Source organism: Populus nigra, chromosome 6, assembly GCF_951802175.1.
Source record: "Populus nigra chromosome 6, ddPopNigr1.1, whole genome shotgun sequence".
Lineage (NCBI taxonomy): Eukaryota > Viridiplantae > Streptophyta > Magnoliopsida > Malpighiales > Salicaceae > Populus > Populus nigra.
Genome location: NC_084857.1, coordinates 18,624,536 through 18,643,476, shown reverse-complemented (window position 1 = coordinate 18,643,476; position 18,941 = coordinate 18,624,536). Strand labels below are relative to the sequence as shown.

Here is an 18,941-nt window from a genome sequence, read left to right as displayed (position 1 = left end):
ACTGTTGTGTTTTCTAATTATTGAGTTGTCTAATAATTAAAGTTGGTTCACCCCCACAGAGTGGACCATAGGTTTAGGGATCAAGCCTAGTCATTCTAGAGTCAAAACATAAAAATAAAAAATAAAACTACCTTTTTATTCAATATTTGGAATATATATTACATATAAGTTAATAATCTCGTATATTAAAATAAACAAAATAATTTTTTGGTATTTTTAAAATGTAAGCCAAGTTCTCATGGCTTTAATAAACTAGTTATTAAATCCAATATACATCTAAAATAAAAAAGACTATTTTTTATTTTTTAGTATACTAAATTATGCAAATATAATTTATTTTTTAGAAACTTGGTCATACTAGAAAAAACAAATTGATAATTTTTGTCCTAACAACTCAATCAATCACAAATCATCATCACATATGCACAATTAATATTTTGTCCCAAAACTAACAATTTTATCAAATAAATTATTAATAGTTTGGGGTTAGGAGTTCAAGAACGTATTATTTCAAAGGGTTGAAGTTACTAGACAAATCTTATCAAACAAATTCAAACAATTCCTAAATTTTATATCCTTGGTTTTAATGTTCTAATCGCACTCCATATAAAATTTGAGGTCATTTGGTGTTCTTTTGCTATAGGAAATAAATTCAAGATTGGAACTTGTCCTTAGGGTCTAATTCATCTCAGTAATTCAAACTTGTTTTGCTACTGTTATTTTTCAATTATGACTAATATAATAACATCATAATTGATATTTTTAGGTGTCATATAAATTCTTTATCTATAACCTTTTCATCTTTTTTTTCTTTCGCATCTTCAAAAACATTTATTTTTCATACATTTTTGCTTGTTTCTCGCAAAATTATAATCGTAGTTTCTTCTTTGCTTATTTTTATATTTTTCTTGCTTCTTGAGTCATATACACATATTTGGACACGCCACTATGGATGTTATATTTGGTGTTGATTTCAGTTCTGCGAAAGTAAAAAAAAAGTGAGGCGAAAGGAAAAAGGTGTAACTAGCATAATTGAGTGAAAAGCCTATATTTGAGTGAAACATAAGAGGAATGTAAATACATGATGGAGTGGGTGGGGAATATGTATTTCTTGTCAACTAACCAATTTTCATATTCAAAGATGTCGAAGGCAAACAACTATGCATTATAAATCAACAGATGAATCGAATGGCCAATGAATTTGAAGATTGGTTAGAGATGCAACATTTTAAAGATCATGATAGGGTTCAAATTAGATATGAGTGAAGAGAATTTAATGTTAGGAGGGTTGTTAGGCAAGTTAACACTAATGTTGATGAGTTTGTGGTTGATAATGCGAAAATGAGTGATGTTGATTTTGATGATAATACTATACTTCAGCTTGGTATTGATTTTGTTGACTTTAGAAGATGTTTTTCATGATATAGATTCGAGGTCAAATCTTTTTAAAAAAGAAGAGGATGATACGAACCAAGTCAGGTCCGAATTTGATCTTAAAATATATGTTGACTAGTTAACAATATCTTACTCGTATCTTAAAATAACAATATCACTATATCTTATTGAAGCTTAAATTTTTAAATTTTTAAATTAATAATTCACCACGTGGTTTAAAACACAAGTAAATATGTAATAATTTATAACTCTAATAAGAATACATTTACTTAATTTTTTTCATCAACCGTTAATGGTTGTTATCTTTAACTAGGTGTTTAATATGGGAGGCAATGCTGATAGTTTAAAATTACTATATTTAGGTCTTGAAAGAAAGGTCCAATGTTATAATGGATATTTCATCAATGGATATATTTTTCATACTGAAGAGTATGGAGAGGGTAGAAATACATATAATAGTAAGGTTTATGTTAATGAATCGACTTCCAATGAGTTTAAAGCTGATTATTATGGCAGGTTAGAAAAGGTGATGGAATTGCAATATCATAGGGCACAAAATATAGTCTTTTTATTCAAATGTTATTGGTATTATACTGATAGAGGAATTAGAGTAGATCATTACCATGGTTTGGTTGAAATTAATAAAAGAGGTATTTGTATTTTCTAAACAATGCTAACAAGTGTATTACATATACAATCCTTTCTTTAGAAAGAATTGTAATAGATTTGATTGGTTATCTGTTGTGAAATCAAATCTAGAAGTCATGTCCAAGTTGTTAAAGATGGTAATGGTAACTGGGAGAGAAGATGCATTTTAACTAGATGAGTTAGTTGATCTATATTGAGTTACTTCATCTATCGAGTTAAAAGAAAATTTAAATTTTCATGTCGCTAAGAATACTTATGTTCATGTTAATATTGACGAGTTAAATGATTTATTAAGTACTAGTAAACATATACCGACCAACCTCAGTCCAACAAAGATGATGGTGGTGGTGGTGGTCATGAAGATGATGAAAAATGAAGATGAGGAAGATTTTGATTAAAAAGGATTTGAATTGATTTTAGATGTAAAACATCATTATGTAATTAAAATATTTGTTGTCATTTTATAATGCATTATATGTTTTACATTTATCAAGATTTTATTATTGTGGTTGAGGTTTTAATGAGTTATTGTTGAATCAATTATTGTTGTTGTTTTTGTTACCATTGTTGTTGTATAATTAGGTTGGATCTGGATTATAAACAACATAAAAAAATAAATGTTTTAAATTCACCAACGTAATCACCAACATAAATAAAAAAAAATTATTAAATAATCGTTGATGAATTTTCTGATGATTTAAATCTCAAACATATTCATTTACGGACATTAAATAGTCGAAGAATTACAGAGAGTTTGGGAAAAAAATCATGAAATTGGATTGACTGACAGACTTACCACTGGAGTACCATTCTTTGATGAATTTTATACTCACCGATAGACTTACTAATGGATGCTAAAATAGTCAGAGAATTACATAAAGTTTTTGGAGGAATTCATAAACTTAGACTAGCTGACAAACTTATTGATGAACTAACATTCGTTGGTGAATTTAATACTCAATGATGGACACTAAAGTGGTCAGAGAATTACAAAACATTTGGGGAGGAATTCATGATATTGGAACTGACTAACAAAATTATTGACAAATGAAGATTCATTAGTGAATTTAAGGGGTTTTCAAAAATATTAAAAAAAACTCTTAAAATGACAAACGAACTCACCAATGAATTTAAAAAATGTCATCGAAGAGTCTATCAGTGATGTGTTGACATGGTAAATCATTGATAGACTTACCGAACAAAATTTCATTGATGAATTGAAACCCAAATATATCGAGCAACCCTTTATTTTTCCTTTATTCCCCATGAACCTCCACATTTCCTCCATCTCTCTCCTCTATCTCTCTATATTTTGTTAAGCTTCATCATTGAACGGTGCTTTCTCTTACTCTAGAATCAATGACGAATCTCTCTCTATCCACCATAAAAAGTTTAATCTTTAGTCATTTTGTCAACTTCATGTTCATTTTCAATTCTTGAAATTAGGGTGAATGTGGTTTTCTATGTTAAACTGTTAATTGAGTTATTTACTATTGTTGTTGAGTTATGAAAATGCATGTAAATGATTTGAATTGAGTCAATTGTATGAACAATTAGAAAACACTCAATTCTTGAAATTAGAGTTCATGTGATTTTTATGTTAGAATGTTAATACGGTTCTTTATTATTGTTGTTGAGTTATGAAAATGCATGCAAATAGTTTGAATTAGGTCAATTGTATTAAAAAATTGAAAAACCCTAAAATCTTGAAATTAGGGTTCATGTAATTTTTGTGTTAGAATGTTAATTAGATTGTTTATTATTATTGTTGGGTTTGAGAATGCATGTAAATGGTTTGAATTGGGTCAAATGTATTAAGAATTAGAAAACCCTCAATTCTTAAAATTAGGGTTCATGTGATTTTTATGTTAGAATGTTAATTAGGTTATTTATTATTGTTGTTGGGTTATAAGAATGCATGTAAATAATTTGAAGTGGATCAATTGTATAAATAATTGGAAAACTTTCAATTCTTGAAATTAGGGTTCATGTGGTTTTTATGTTAGAATGTTAATTGGTTTGTTTGTTGTTGTTGTTGTTGGGTTATAATAATACATGATAATGGTTTAAGGGAGTTGTGCAAATTGTGTTGAAAGGTATTTTCTAAGAATATTATGGAAGTTGTGTGTTTGGTATAACGATGGACATGTGAAAAATTATATAAATTATATTAAAAATTGATATCTAAGTTACATTATATATGATAGATGGTTTGAGAATGTGATTTTCTGTATTTCTGAAAACATTTAGGTAGGGTCCCGCACAGGGGAGGTGTTGTTGAAATTTTGTTAAAAATAGATAGATGCACAAAAACCATAGATTGAGAATTTAATTAAATATGATTATTTAGTTATATTGTTTAGATGCCAAGAAAAAATTCAGGGTTAAGACAAAGCAGTTATACTTCTTCAAGTAGTAGTGTTGAGTCTGCAGTGTATTTAGGTGCCGATCATGAAAGAACACAAATGCACATACTAATGATGTAGGCTCATGAATATGGGTTACAGATCTGACATCTTATTTGCTAGAGATCCTTATTCTAACAAGTTTATAGTGAAATAGAAGCTGAATTTAAGCATATAAATATTATTTTCTCCTCATAGATAACATCAACTTAATGAGTAAATGTTTATTTAGTTAATTAATTAATTTTCAAGTTCATAAATATGGAAGTTGTGCGCACGATAACATCGACAATGAAAGTGTTGATGGAGTGTCTTTGTTTCAATGAAGCCAACTTAAAGATCATCCATAATGGATGCTTATGATTAAGGCTTGGTTGAGAAAGTTTAATGTTAGTACATATATTATCAATACTTATAGTTAATATACATGTTTTTTTAAATTTAGAAACTAATTATTTTACGAAAATGATTATAAGGAAAAATCTTGGTGGGATGCTGCAAATTCCAGGGTTGTCAAGCGAGTCTGGAAAAATCATAGTATAACTAGGTAAGTTTTAACTTGTGAAGTTTATATTTTTTTTATAAGATTATAATCTTATTTTTCATTATATTTTTTTTATTTGAACAAATTTCTTAATCTAGTTGCATGATTTCTGGTATGATACACACACCTACACTAAGAAAAGAGCTGAGCAAGATAACTTTGAGATGTGGAAAGTAATCAGAAGATATATCTAAAGTTCTTGATGTTAGAGGGTTTTAGGAGGCAGTCACGGAGTGGGTCCTTGAACATAAATAAAAAGACTCATAGTTCCATTAACAAGTATACCGACAAATTGTAAGAGTTTATTTTATTTTTAAGTATTATTTGTGACAATATTTAACTAATGATTTATTTTGCAAGCTACATAGCTTGAGATAGAGTTATATATGGAAACACATATATAGAGGGAGGATAGACAGAAAGGGGTGTAAAAATTCATGGACATCTAAGATGGAGCGTTTATTGTAAGTAACTTTGAAATATTTTGTATATTTTTTGGATTAATGTTTTTTATTGACAACTTTGACTTGTTTATTTTTTTTGTAGGAACAATATAAGCACCAAACACGGAGAGGACCCCTTGAACCCATCCGGAATATGGTTTGAAATTGCGGTTAGAGGTTGGAGCAACCAATGGACCCCATAGAAATCGAGTTTATGGTATCCCTGTGACTACTGCCCGAGATATAAGGCCAGGTTGTAGTGACTCAATCATAGGCAACCCACAATTTAGCCCAATAAAGCTATCACTAGCTGTTAAGGAGTTGGTTCAAGAACGAATTGCTGCTATGATGACCAATATAAGGGTTGAAATGGAGGCCCGATATGAAGAACAAAGTAGGAAGCAATAGGAGGAGATGATGACATACTTCTCCACTAATTATCCCCTTCTTATAGACTTCCACGAGATTTTTCTCCCCCTCCACCTTTACCTCCACCAATAGCTTCAACTTCTTTTTAATATATATAGACATTTGTAATTGATTTTTACAGTTAAATTAATAATATATAATGTGTTCTTCAATTTAGTTTAGATGTTTAATGTCATTTAATGTCAAATTATTTGATCCAAATAAGCATGCATTAAAAAAAAAATTACTAAAATACCAATGAAATCACCAATGAATGTAAATATTATGTCGGTGAATCCGTCAATAATGTAGGCTCATTTTTTTTGGAGAATTATAAAGAGTTGTGAACTGTTTTTATACTGACCGATAGATTCATCAACATAATATTTATATTGGTGATTCTGTCGAGGAGTCCATCGATTTTATGGGGTTGTTTGACAATATAGTAGCTGTTGTTTTTCAAAGTATTTTTCGTTTAGAAATGCATCAATATAAAGTTTTTTTTAATTATTTTTAAAAAATTATTATTGATATTAGCATATTAAAATGATTTGAAAATACCAAAATAATATTAATTTGAAGTAAAGAAAAAAATTTTAAATTTTTCAAAAATACTTTTAAAACCTAAAAACAAACATGTTCTTACACATTATTATTCCATCAATAATATTTACTAACATATTGCTTGACAACTTTTTCAACATGAATATTCTGTTGATATTTAAATCATTGATTGAGTTATCAATTAATCTAAAATTCCTATCAATAAATCCATAGCTTATACACTGACGGAAGTGTCTCTTTCTATTCTTTATAACCATCCAGTTTTTTTCACTAAAGATGGTTTCCGTCACCATGCTTATAATTAAGATAGTTGTACGTACGGTGTCTTTTCCTTTTATAGCTCTGTGGAAACACCTCAACCAAACACCAAATGTTTGATCACTGACGGGAGTGATAATGAGTGCCACCGCTGGATCTCGGAGTTACATCTAAATCAAATGTCTGTCAATAGTAGCTTTAATGGGTTTTTAAAAAAGAAGAAACTATTTTGGTAAGGTGGGTGTTCCTTCAAATCAGATCATGTCAGTTGAAAGAAAGGCATGCTGTCGTTGTCACTGCATTAATTGACCTTTTATTCTATTACTCACTACCTTCCATGGTGGTTGGTTGCCTTTGAAACCCACCAGACCTGACCTTTTCAACCTTTATGCTCTTCCCACTTCAAGAAATCCTCTCTTTAGATCAATTTTATACGTTCAAGAATCTGCCCTACCATTTGATCTGACCATGCATTTTATTTGTGATTTTAAAGTATAATATCCATTAGCCAAGCACACCACGCTTGAGTTCTGAACAAGCAAGGGTTGCGTGGCAAAGGTTTGGTGTTGGGTTGTTCTTTCTTGTTGATCTGAGCTCTGACAGAACTTCTTTGAACAGGGTTTTAATGTAGCCCTTTGCATGTTCCTCTTGGTTGAAAATATCAAAATATATATCCGAGGGATGTTCCTTCCTTTCTTCTTCCTGAATATTTGGCTGGCAATCCATATCGATGGATCTTTTGGTTTAGAATATTCCTTCTATGAATCTATAGCTTCTACGATTGGATTACTCATTGACAAGAACCATCATCTATGAAATAACGACAATGCCTTTTTTGCATAGAGAAATAAAATAACATATAATGCCATGATCTCCAAAGTAATGATCATAAAGAAAAAAAATTGACATAAGAAGACCAAGTGGCTAAAAATCTCATGCCAATTTCAAATTCGCTAGAAAAAATTTTGTTTATTCCATCTACTTTTTTTTTATTTTTGCAATCCTTTTAGTTTTTTCAATTTCAAATTTAGTTTTGAAGTTTATTTTCTCAATATTTCACTCCTTGACTTTAAAAGAAGGAAGAGAGTTGCTTGAAAATAGCAAAGAAGAGAGAAAGTTGTTGGTTTGGCCACTATATAGCAATAAAAATGATTAATCTTGGTGTCGATGAGTTTCATTTAATAAGAGGAGCTCAATAATAATAGGTTTTTTTCTTCCTATAAACATGTCTGAAAAGATAAATCAAGCTTTATTTAGATTTTTTGATTTGGTTGATTTTTTTTTAGTAGTTTTTGGGGTGTTTTGAGCTTGGTAATGAAGGTTTTTATGGTGTTTAATAAGCTTTTTTAGGTGAAAATAGATTGAAAAATATTTTTTTAGGCCAAAAACACCACTCCCTAATTTTTCAGCCATCAAAATAGTGGTCGTATTCTAAGTAACAACAAGCGATATATTAAAAGTGCTAGGTAGTAATCCACAGTAATCATGAGCTTTTTCTCTAATTTCATCCTCAAGCTATTTTTTTTTTCATTTATAGCCTTGTATATCCAAATTAATGATCAATTTATTACATTTTGTTAAAGAAAGAAAAATTGTACATAAAAAGACCAAAATGTAAAACAAGAAGAAATCATTTGGTCAATCTCAAATTCACTAAAAAAAAGTTATGTTTAGTCCACCTATTTTTCTTTTGTTTTTCTATACAATCCCTTTAGTTTTTGCAATTTCAAACCTAGTTAAATAATTCATTTTCTTAATATTTCAATCCTTAACTTCAAAAGAGTTGCTTGAAAATGAAAAATTAGATAGAAATTTATCGGTTTGGCTATAATGTGGCGATAAAAATAGCCAATCTTAGTATCAAAAAGCTCTATTCAAAGAGAGAAATTCAATGGTGGTTATTTTTTTTTTCCTATAAACATGTTTGAAAAATAATTTTTTTATTTTATGTAGATTTTTTTATTCTATTAATTTATTTTGATTGATTTTAAGGTTTGGTTAGTGATTTATAGAGTTTTTTATAGTGTTTATAATGTGTTTTTAGGTGAAAATTTTGAAAAATAAATTTTTAGGTCAAAACACTACTCCCCTGATTTCCTAGACAATATAGTGGTGGTCGGGTTTTGAGCAGTAACATGCAATGTATTAAAAGGGCTATGTATTTTATTGTAGTTATCCACAATAATTATAATTTTTTTTTCTAATTTTATCCTTAATTGTTTTTTAATTGTAGCCTTCTATGCCCAAATAAATGAATAATTTATTAAATTTTGTTAAGGAAAGAAAAATATCAACAAAAGAGACCAAAGTGTAAAACAATAAGAAATCCCATGATCAATCTCAAATTCGCCAGAAAAAATTTATCTAAATCCATCCACTTTCCTTTTCCTTACTCTTCGATTCCTTTAGTTTTCACAATTTCAAATTTAGTCCAAAAGTTTGTTTTTTTAATATTTTAGTTTTTAACTTTAAAAGAAGAGAGAGAGTATCGCTTGAAAATAACAAATGAGAAAGAAAGTTACGTTTTGGCCATAATATGACAATAAAAATAGATGATATTTATGTCAACAAATTTTATTTGATGAGATGAGTTCAATGATGATTTTTTTTCTATAAACATGTCTGAAAAAATAAATTGGGTTCTGTTTAGATTTTTTTATTCCATTGATTTTTAATTTTTTGAGTGATTCTGAGGTAAGTGATTTATGAAGGTTTTTCATGGTGTTTATAGTGTGAGAGCTTGCCCTAATATTGTTATTTAAGAGTTTTCCACTATATGAAAATTTTTGTATGCATCACATTTTTTTATTTAAATTTTGTATACATCACATTTTTTTATTTTAAAAAAATAACTACAATTATTTGACAGTTAAAGTTTAAGATCATTTTCAAGTACAACTATTATCCCACGTCCATTATAGAAGATTCAAGTACACTCACTTTTTGGCCGGTTCTCATGTATACACTTACGAATCTATGCTTCTACTTTCGACCCACAGACTTTCTTTGTGTTCAAGATCTAAAAATATTGATCATGGATGTGAGCTACTTGGGCTTTAAAGCCTAATCAGATCGAACGCAACCCCTTCACTATCAACTTTTTTTGTTTTTGGTAAGTCGTATTAAATGTGATTAAATTAATTGAATTATTCGAAATATTAGTAAAAACCAACCTGAAATACTAAATTGAACTGTTTCTCAAACTTATTGGATTATTTTGGTTAAAAAAGTAAGAAAAAGAATTGGTTTGGTTCATTTTGGGATTTAAATTTTAGAAAATAAAAAAATTGAACCTAATTATAAACTAAAAGTCCATTAAATAAAAACCTATATAAAACAGCTCATTAAAGACTAATTTATTTAGGTGTGTTTCACATTGTATTTTGAAAGTGTTTTTAAATTATTTTGATGTACTGATATTAAAAATAATTTTTTTTAAAAAATATTATTTTGATGTATTTTAAAATGAAAAATATTTTAAAAAATAATCGTTATCACACTCTCAAACACATCTTAGTCTGGTTCAAAATTTGGAAAAAAAAGGAGAGGATTTGGGTTGATTTTGTAGTCTGAACCAAACCGAACCGTTTGAAACCGATGTTATGCCCCTGAGAATTCCACGCATGAATCCATACACACGTAGGAAGAGAAGAGCCAGCCAGTAGACCGAGAGAGACAAGAAGCGTGGGTTTGCACTTTGCAGAAGCCAGCCAACCACCGCTGCACACCGAAACACGAATAGAAGAAACAAAACAGCTTACAATAACAAGTTAATAAATAAGAAACAAGAAAAACGAAGCCCTCTCCTCCTCTGCCTACCATCCTTCTGGACCTTCTCTCTCTCTCTCTCTCTCTCTCTCTCTCTCTCTCTCTTTCCCGATACAGGAACAGATACACGACATAAAACAGATACACATACTGTTCTGTCTTCCTATTACTCTCTCTCTCTCTCTCTCTCTCTCTCTCTCTCTGTTTTTTTAGCAATACAAAAAAGCTTTTGACTTTATTATAGCAGTAATAAGAGAGATCAAAGTTACAGTTTCGAATCTCTATGGAGCAGCTTGTTAACTTTATTATACGGCCTCCCAGGTATTAAATCTCTCTTCTTCCCTTCAAATTTGATTGGTTTTTATCTGGATTTTGGTTTGTTTGGTTGATGATTAGAAGTGGGAAGAGAGAAGGATTTCGTTTTGAATCTTGGTTGTTTCCTATCTGGCTTTTGATGAAAGTTGGAAACCCTTTTCTCCAAAGTCTTATTTTTTATATTTCTTTTGTCTACTCATTAAAATAAAATAATAAACAGCATGAGATTCAAATTTGATCTTAGTTCCTTTCTATCAGTTTGCTTGGCAATCAAAAGGAGTTTTAATTTTGATTTATTAGTGGGATTCAAATAATATAACTTTTACTCTTTACTTTGTTTGTGTGATTTGTTCAGAATCCAAGATCTTTCTGTGCTAATTTATGTTTATTTATTTTTTGTTGTTGTGATATTCATGTTTATAATCCCACGTATTGATTACTCACTTTCGATCTTTAGATTCCAACCCGTGAATTGTATCAGGTAGTTTTCATTTTTATATATGAAATCGTATTATGGTGCATAGCAGAGAGTCTATATTGTCACTATTTCTCGTATTCTTTTGAAAGTTGAAGGGTGCTAATCGATGTTTCTGTACGCGCTGTGTTGAATTTCAGTAGTTGTTTTGACTGGTTGGCATGTGGGGATCAGGACCTTTTAGTTCTTTTGCTTTTATTAACTTGATTTTTCTACTTTTGGGGTATTTCACGTGGTATTGAAAGTATAGACAGCAAATGAACTTTCTGGGAGTCATTAAATTGGCAGTTTAATTGGATATAATTGATACTAGATGCTGAACCATTTCGATGAGAATCAGATGAAGTTCCTAAATTTATAGACACTAAACTATTATAGGTCAAATGTCTGTTTAAAGTCAATCTCGCACTGTCAATGTCAAACACTGAGTTCAGTCATCAAAGACATCTTGTAGATCAGATGAATCCTCTTGTGAGCTGATGTATGTTTGATATCTAAAATTTTTCGCATCATTGGCTCCATATATGTTTTTATTTTCATTATTTAAGAATTGGTTCCATAGAAGAAGAAAAAAATGTTGCATCGGTCTCTTTAAGAACATGAGGGCATTAGAGTATGTTGCATGCTGAAGTGATGCGATTATGCACTGCACTTCTTATATAACTGGTATATAGCAATAAGTGCAGGAAATTAAAATTTTTGCTGAGTCAAATGTATTGGACATTTTCTTTGTTTATATTTTTTTCATGATTCTGTCCATTTTTTGGTCTGTAGAGCTGAATACAATCCAAAACATGATTTGTTGGATCAAGAGTTCATGTTGAAAGGAAAATGGTACCAAAGAAAAGATGTGGAGGTAAGTGCCACCCTATATGTGTGGAAAAGTCTTTTTTTATGTTTGATTGTACTTAGTCTGATTTTTATGTCTTCCTCTCCGTTAGGCAAGTATCTCAAGCAATAACTTGCTAAAAACCCCTGATATGTTAGTTGTCCTGTCTTCTATTGTCATCAGCTAGATATATATAAAAACAGTCTAGTAAACAAGTAACCCTAGCAATTGCACATACTTATCAAGCCTAATATAGATTTGCTGAAGTTTTCATCAAGATTTCCGAATCTTTGATACTTTGTAACTCGTCATCCATGTTACAATTTTTAGGTGAATTTTTTAAATTGGAGGTCCTACAATATACCCATATAGCATAATTTTTTGCTGGGTTAGGCGACCAGTTGTTTTCTTTACACTCTTTCTTACCGGGATAATGGAATATATAGGACTGGGCAATGCAGTTGCAACTTAGTCATGGTCCACATACTCAGTTACTCATGGACACTTCCACATTTCACATGCACGAGAGATTAGAAACATTGTTAAAATTAGTTGATCCTTCCTTTCTCATGATTTCCCATTGAAAACATTGCAAGTGATGCAATTGAAAATGACTTATAGTTGTAAAAGAGGATTAAAGATTTATTTCTTCTATGCACTTTTTTCTGCAAGGAATTGACAACTATGGACCTTCTGTTAGTAAATCAATGATGTCTTCTTTATGCTTGCTTGGAAACTTGACAAATTTGAAGTGATCGTTGGCTTATGTGTAAGGTGCTTTCAATGTTCACAGGTTCAAAATGGTAGGGGAGATGCTCTTCAATGTAGTCATTACATGCCCATTGTTAATCCCCAAGAAAAGCCTCTGCCATGTGTAATATATTGTCATGGAAACAGGTAACTGGTTAATCAGGGTTTATTGTAATGTAGCTTGCTGTCTTTAGCATCTTACAGATGGAGTCTTCTAGTGTTCTTAGGAACCCAAAATTTTGGATGATGAAGAATGAGAAAACAGATTAAATTGAAAGAGAATTTTCTATAGTCAACAAGCATATTATATGCCAAAATAAAGTTCTTTCTCTATCTTGGTGCTAAATATTTCCTTTTGTTTACCCTCGTGAAAATGGAGTAGAGAGTGGAGTGACTGACAGCTTTATTGAAAGATCAACTTAGTTAAGATTTTGCATTGATTTCTTCAATCTTGTGTTTCACAGAACTGATTGTTACTAATTGGTAGCGTATCTTTATTTTTTCAGTGGGTGCAGGGTTGATGCTAGTGAAGCTGCTATTATATTGTTGCCTTCAAATATTACAGTTTTCACCCTTGATTTCTCAGGGTCCGGACTTTCTGGAGGAGATCATGTCACTCTAGGATGGAATGAAGTAAGTTCTGGCAATTTATCAAAAACATTTGATGGAAGTTGGATGCTCATTGAGTAACTGCATCTTTTTTTCCATTGATTGTCAAAACATTTGTTAATCTCCTAGAAAATGTTTAGAAACCACATGAACATTTATTGTTATATTGGCAATTGCTGTTCTCCAATGTTGAAAGTCACCATCTGACATTCTTTGGTTGTTTTCTAGAAAGATGATCTCATGGCCGTCGTTAATTATTTGCGGCAAGATGGAAATGTCTCTTTGATTGGCTTATGGGGACGTTCAATGGGTGCTGTCACTAGGTTCTGTTCATTCACCTCTATTTTTCCTTTCCTTTCCTTTCCTTTTCGTTTCTTTTTTTTTTCACTGTGTAATTAGTCAAGGTTTATGTTCACGTGGACCTGTAGCAGTGTTAAGGCCTTCCCATTTATTTATCTACCATTGATTTCACAGCCTGATGTATGGAGCTGAGGATCCCTCAATCGCTGGAATGGTTCTTGACAGTCCCTTTTCTGATTTGGTTGACCTAATGATGGAACTTGTGGAAACTTACAAATTCCGTTTACCCAAGTTCACTGTAAGTTGATACATTCAGCCACATTATGAGAATTACATCATTCATTGATTCACAGCCTTGGTGTATTTTGTACGATGATTTATAATAACAGGAAATAAACGAGCATACAAGCATGTATATTATGACAGTTTTTCAATTAATTGCATAATTTTCCTGAAATGTTAATAATTGGAAACCACATTAGTGATATTTTCCCCGGAATCAGCACTACTGGCTCAAGTAAGGTTTACAGGATTTTTACTTGCATGGTGAACTCTTTCCTCTTGATTTTTTACTGTGATATCATTGTGCTTAGATCTTCTTCTTCTTCTTCTTCTTGGCTTTTATTGGAATTTGGATGGTTCATTGGAAACAGCACTTCTACCCTGTAATTTTTTCATCATCTTGGTCTTAATAAAATCGAATTTTACTTGCACCTAGATGATGGCAGTAATTTAGTTTACTTTGAAACAGCTCAACTACCCTGTAATTTTTTCATCATCTTGGTCTTAATAAAATCTAATTTTACTTGCACCTAGATGATGGCAGTAATTTATTTTACTTGGAAACAGCTCTACTACCCTGTAATTTTTCCATCATCTTGGTCTTAATAAAATCTAATTCTACTTGCACCTAGATGATGTCAGTAGTTTATTTTACCATTACCATTTATTGTCTAGCAACTTTGGTGCATAGCCATGTTTAATGTTTCTGTCATTCTACTGTTCCCATCATGAATCTTAATTTTATCTTCTTTACACATCAGCTCTTTATTGTTGCATTATTCTACTTGCACCTTGTGATGTCAGTTTTGTTGTTGTTGGGGTAAGTGTTAACCTTCCATTGTATATTGAAGGTTCTTTCACCCTTCATTGTTTTTGCCCTAATCTCATCCACCAGACTCCTCAAATCACGCTCATGTATTAATAATTGAGGCAATGATGAGTGCGCAAATGTTCTTCTAGTCATGGTTGTCGTGTTGTCTCACTATGTTTATTTTTGTTGCCTGTTCTAGGTGAAATTTGCTATCCAATACATGCGTAAATCTATTCAGAAAAAGGCAAAGTTTGACATAATGGACCTGAACACCATCAAGGTTCTCTCTCTCCTGCAGCTTTACTTTATTGGGTGTTGCAAGTTGAAGCTTCTGGATGATAACTAAGTCAATTATTAACCTGTTCATATTTGTAGTATTCCCATCCAACATGTCATCTGTTTTTTTTTTTTTTTTTTAATCAGTTTCATGTATTTATGGTATGGGATAACCACTTGGTCAAAATGGAAAGCTAATACGTAGTTTAGAGTAATGAATAATAGCTAATTTGTTAATTGAAATTACAGTCACTATTAAATGAGCTAGTGTGTGACTCTCCACTGTATTTTTACTTGTTCAATTTTACTGACTTTATGGTGTGACATCTTCATCACGCTGATGATAGTTGTAGGTTGGTTTTGGGCAGTTACCAGTGAATTTTATACAAGTGTCTAACAAAGAGATGTGAAAGAAGTCGCAAACAATTTTTTTAGTGAATGAAAAACTTGAATGGTGTTTCATTCAACTGCCTTTGTGTTAATTTTATCATATTACCTGTTATTCAAGAATGTAATTCCTTTATACTTTTTTGTATTACAGGTGGCAAAATCATGTTTTGTTCCTGTTTTATTTGGGCATGCCATTGATGATGATTTCATACGCCCTCATCACTCACAAAGTATATTTGAAGCTTACATGGTAAATTTCTTTCATTTAGTGGTGAAAACTCAGAAGTAGTTGCGGTCTATTGCAGATAGAAATATACTGTTCTTAAAATTTGCTCTAATGCTGGCGTTTTGTTAAGTTTGTAATCATGGTAAACTGAACTTTTTTCAGTTTTAACAAATGATAAGTGAAATCTGTTCTACTCTGGTCATATGTACTCCAAACCTCAGCCTGAGGTTAATTTGGAAGCTACCTGAATACAGTTGACAGCTGCTTTTTGGCCAGTGATTTCATATTTTAGTTCCGAGTGTTCCTAGTCGTGCTAAACATTAAATATATGTTCTGTATATCTTCAAAATCTCTTTATTGGAGGAACGACTCCCAAAGATCCTTTATAATGATTTTTATTGAAATCTCATCAAATGTGATGTATATGCTACTCATTTCTGTTTTTTGAAACTCTTGCATTTGGTTTGTTGATTTCTGTTGCCTGGCACTTTGTATATGTAAATACTCTGTGAGCTTGATTTTTAATGCACAAATTTTGCAGGGAGACAAGAACATTATCAAGTTTGAGGGAGATCACAACTCTCCACGCCCACAATTCTATTTTGATTCAATAAATATTTTTTTTCACAATGTTTTACAACCTCCTGAGGATGAGGTGGGGGGAACATACTTTGAAACAATGCATGATTACTTTGGTAAGGTAAATTGAACTGCATTCATCTGGTTGTAGCCCTGAAATTTTTGGAAGTGCTAGATTTCATATCTCCTATTTGTTTTGCCAATTGATGATTGTTTTTACCTGCAGGATAGTTGGAGCTCTTTGCATAAAGTTGGCCATAACCCAGAATCTTCAGTTGTGTATAAAGGTATGACTCATTTACCTTGTGCTGCTTAGCATCTTGCTGACAATTTCTGTCTAAACTTTATTTGCCAACTTTTTTTCATTATATTATTTATTTGTTGTTTGTTGTAGAACCATCATCAAGCAGTACAGCAGATGCCATTGAACAAGTTCGGTCCAAAACACCTATGAGTCGGATGGAGGTCAGTGATTATATGCTGTGTTTTTGGCTTGAAATGTTAAAATAATCCCTAAAAAAAAGAACCCTTGGTTTAAAGGTTAAAGGCATGTATGGTGCAGCATATGTTTAATTAACTGTTCCATAAAGTAGGGATTGCTCTGTTTGATGGGTATCGATATTTTTTATGGTCCTCTTCTTTCCACTCCCCATGCACTTCTGCTGAAGGGGGAGTAGGACAAATGCTGCCTGCACTTTATGGTGATAAAGTTGTGCAAGGAATTAGGCTAATTTCATAAACCGGGAAGGAGTAGTGGTTTGGATTATTTTTTCTGTATTATGTCGAACTTCTTACAATTTCCATGGAGCTTCTGCTCATTATCACTTTGATTCTGCTCAGGTTCCTATGGATATTCAACATAAAGACCATCAATCTGAAGTCGAGGTATCCTCTTGCCCTTTGCAACAGAATGCTCTAGTGACAGATTAGCACAATGGTCAGCTGGTTCACTCTATGAATCATATGACTCGAGCTGTGTTCTACCTCATCTCTTTCCTAGGTACTGGAGTTAATATTTTTTTATAACTTCGTAACACTCTGGCATGCTTTGCTGCAGCATGAAGAAATTGGTGATGATCATTTGCCATCATCGTCCAAAATGATTAGCTTTGAATTATCCAACGGTCATCCTTATGGTCCACATGTTCCAACAACAATGGATGACAATCAATATGTGGAATACCAGCTGGAGGACTTGGCAGGTTTTCCATGTGATATAGAGGAGGAAGAAAGGGTGAGTCCTGAACGTTGTGTGTGCAAAATGTTCATCTATTTGAAACTTGACTTTCTGCATATTTCAGATGTTCATGGAAGCAGTAATTGAGTCATTAAAGGACTTGGAGATGCGACACCCTAATGCAGAGGGACAACCAGCCAGTGTCAGTCCAGCTTCTGTTAAATATTCACAAAAAGATAGCGGGGATGCATCTTCAATTGTAGAACATGGCAATCCTTTGAATACACCAACTTCCACTTCAGTAAAGCAAAAGACAGAATCGACTTCCTCTTTAGCAGTCAATGACCAAAATTTAGCAACTGAAGGTCCTTCTCCCGCTACAAGTGCAGCATCTGTAGGAACTACATTTGACACTCCGTCATCCATAATGGGGTCAGAAAGCACAACTACCTCTTCTCGAAGTGATACTTCAGGAATTGTCCATAGCTCAACAGATAGTGACTTGTCAGGTAATACAACAGCCACATTGACTGTAGAACGGAATCCAGCAGGCCACATTATGGATGGTTTGCTGCGCCGATGGGATTTCAACTTGTTCCGAAATGGTAGGTGAAAACCAAAATCATTATTTTATGTTTCAAGAATGCCATGATATTTTGTTTTGTATTTAAGATAGTGCCACGATTCAGTGCTGTAAAATATACAAAAACAAAAGCAAGAAAATAGATTCCGTGTTTAAAGTTGATTGTGTTGGTTTTACAAACTGTTGTCTACTTTCACTTGATAGGAGGCTTGTAATGATTCTTTTTACTCCCGATCAGGGAAACACATCTGTTAATATAATTTAAATAAAGAGTCGGATTTGGTAGGTTATAAGCAGAAACTGAAATGTAGTTTAACTTTTGCTCCTGTTCTCTGCTCGGCTTTACAGCTTCTTAGCAAGAGTACAAGTTGGGCATCTCGATTCCATCTCCTTCTTGTTATCCAACTTCAATCTTTAATCTTTATAAACATCATATAACTGAAAAACCTCTGCTGGTTTGTACTTGCATTATTGCAACGAACTTGGAAATTGTTCCAGTCTGATTGGTATAAAATAGATGCCTTATAACTTGCTAGTCTTACCAAGAGCTCATTCTCCCATTATTTTTTTTAGGTAAAGAGTACAAGTAAAACTAAGGAATGAGTCGCTTATTGTAACTTGACAACAGGCTGCAAGGACCACTTGCGTCAAGGTTGCCTGCTTTATTAATGATTCTGTCCAATCTCTGGGAAAAAACAGAAAGATCATCTGATAAACGGGGGCCTTCCTATTACATTAGCGTTTTCAAATATGTATGATAATCCCTTAGATGTCAGAGCTATAGTTCCTCTTTTATCGTATATCTTGAGTAGTACGTAAAGTTTTTTTTCACAACCTGATTTTAAGATTCATGACCGGTATATAGACAAGATTTCTCTTTAAAGTTCTATACTTATGCGAACCCAA

The 18,941-nt window shown here is 31.9% G+C and overlaps 1 protein-coding gene across 1 annotated transcript; it reads left to right on the top strand.

The window, feature by feature from the left end:
* Positions 1–10,366: 10,366 nt before the first annotated feature.
* On the top strand, positions 10,367–18,320 carry LOC133697650 (uncharacterized). Its single transcript, XM_062120359.1, has 14 exons — positions 10,367–10,754; positions 11,998–12,079; positions 12,846–12,949; positions 13,309–13,435; positions 13,640–13,734; positions 13,886–14,009; positions 15,004–15,084; positions 15,622–15,720; positions 16,238–16,396; positions 16,502–16,562; positions 16,670–16,740; positions 17,116–17,160; positions 17,333–17,509; positions 17,577–18,320. Exons 1-14 carry the CDS (start codon positions 10,717–10,719, stop codon positions 18,063–18,065), a joined length of 1,752 nt encoding a protein of 583 aa, XP_061976343.1. The 5' UTR covers positions 10,367–10,716; the 3' UTR covers positions 18,066–18,320.
* The last annotated feature ends 621 nt before the right edge of the window (positions 18,321–18,941 follow it).

What these genes read in the sequence shown, in the direction of transcription:
- LOC133697650 (XM_062120359.1), top strand. Translation starts at nt 10,717, where the DNA reads ATGGAGCAGCTTGTTAACTTTATTATACGGCCTCCCAG. An exon ending in TTTATTATACGGCCTCCCAG is followed by an intron (nt 10,755 to 11,997) that starts GTATTAAATCTC and finishes TTTGGTCTGTAG; the next exon opens with AGCTGAATACAATCCAAAAC. An exon ending in TGCATGATTACTTTGGTAAG is followed by an intron (nt 16,397 to 16,501) that starts GTAAATTGAACT and finishes TTTTACCTGCAG; the next exon opens with GATAGTTGGAGCTCTTTGCA.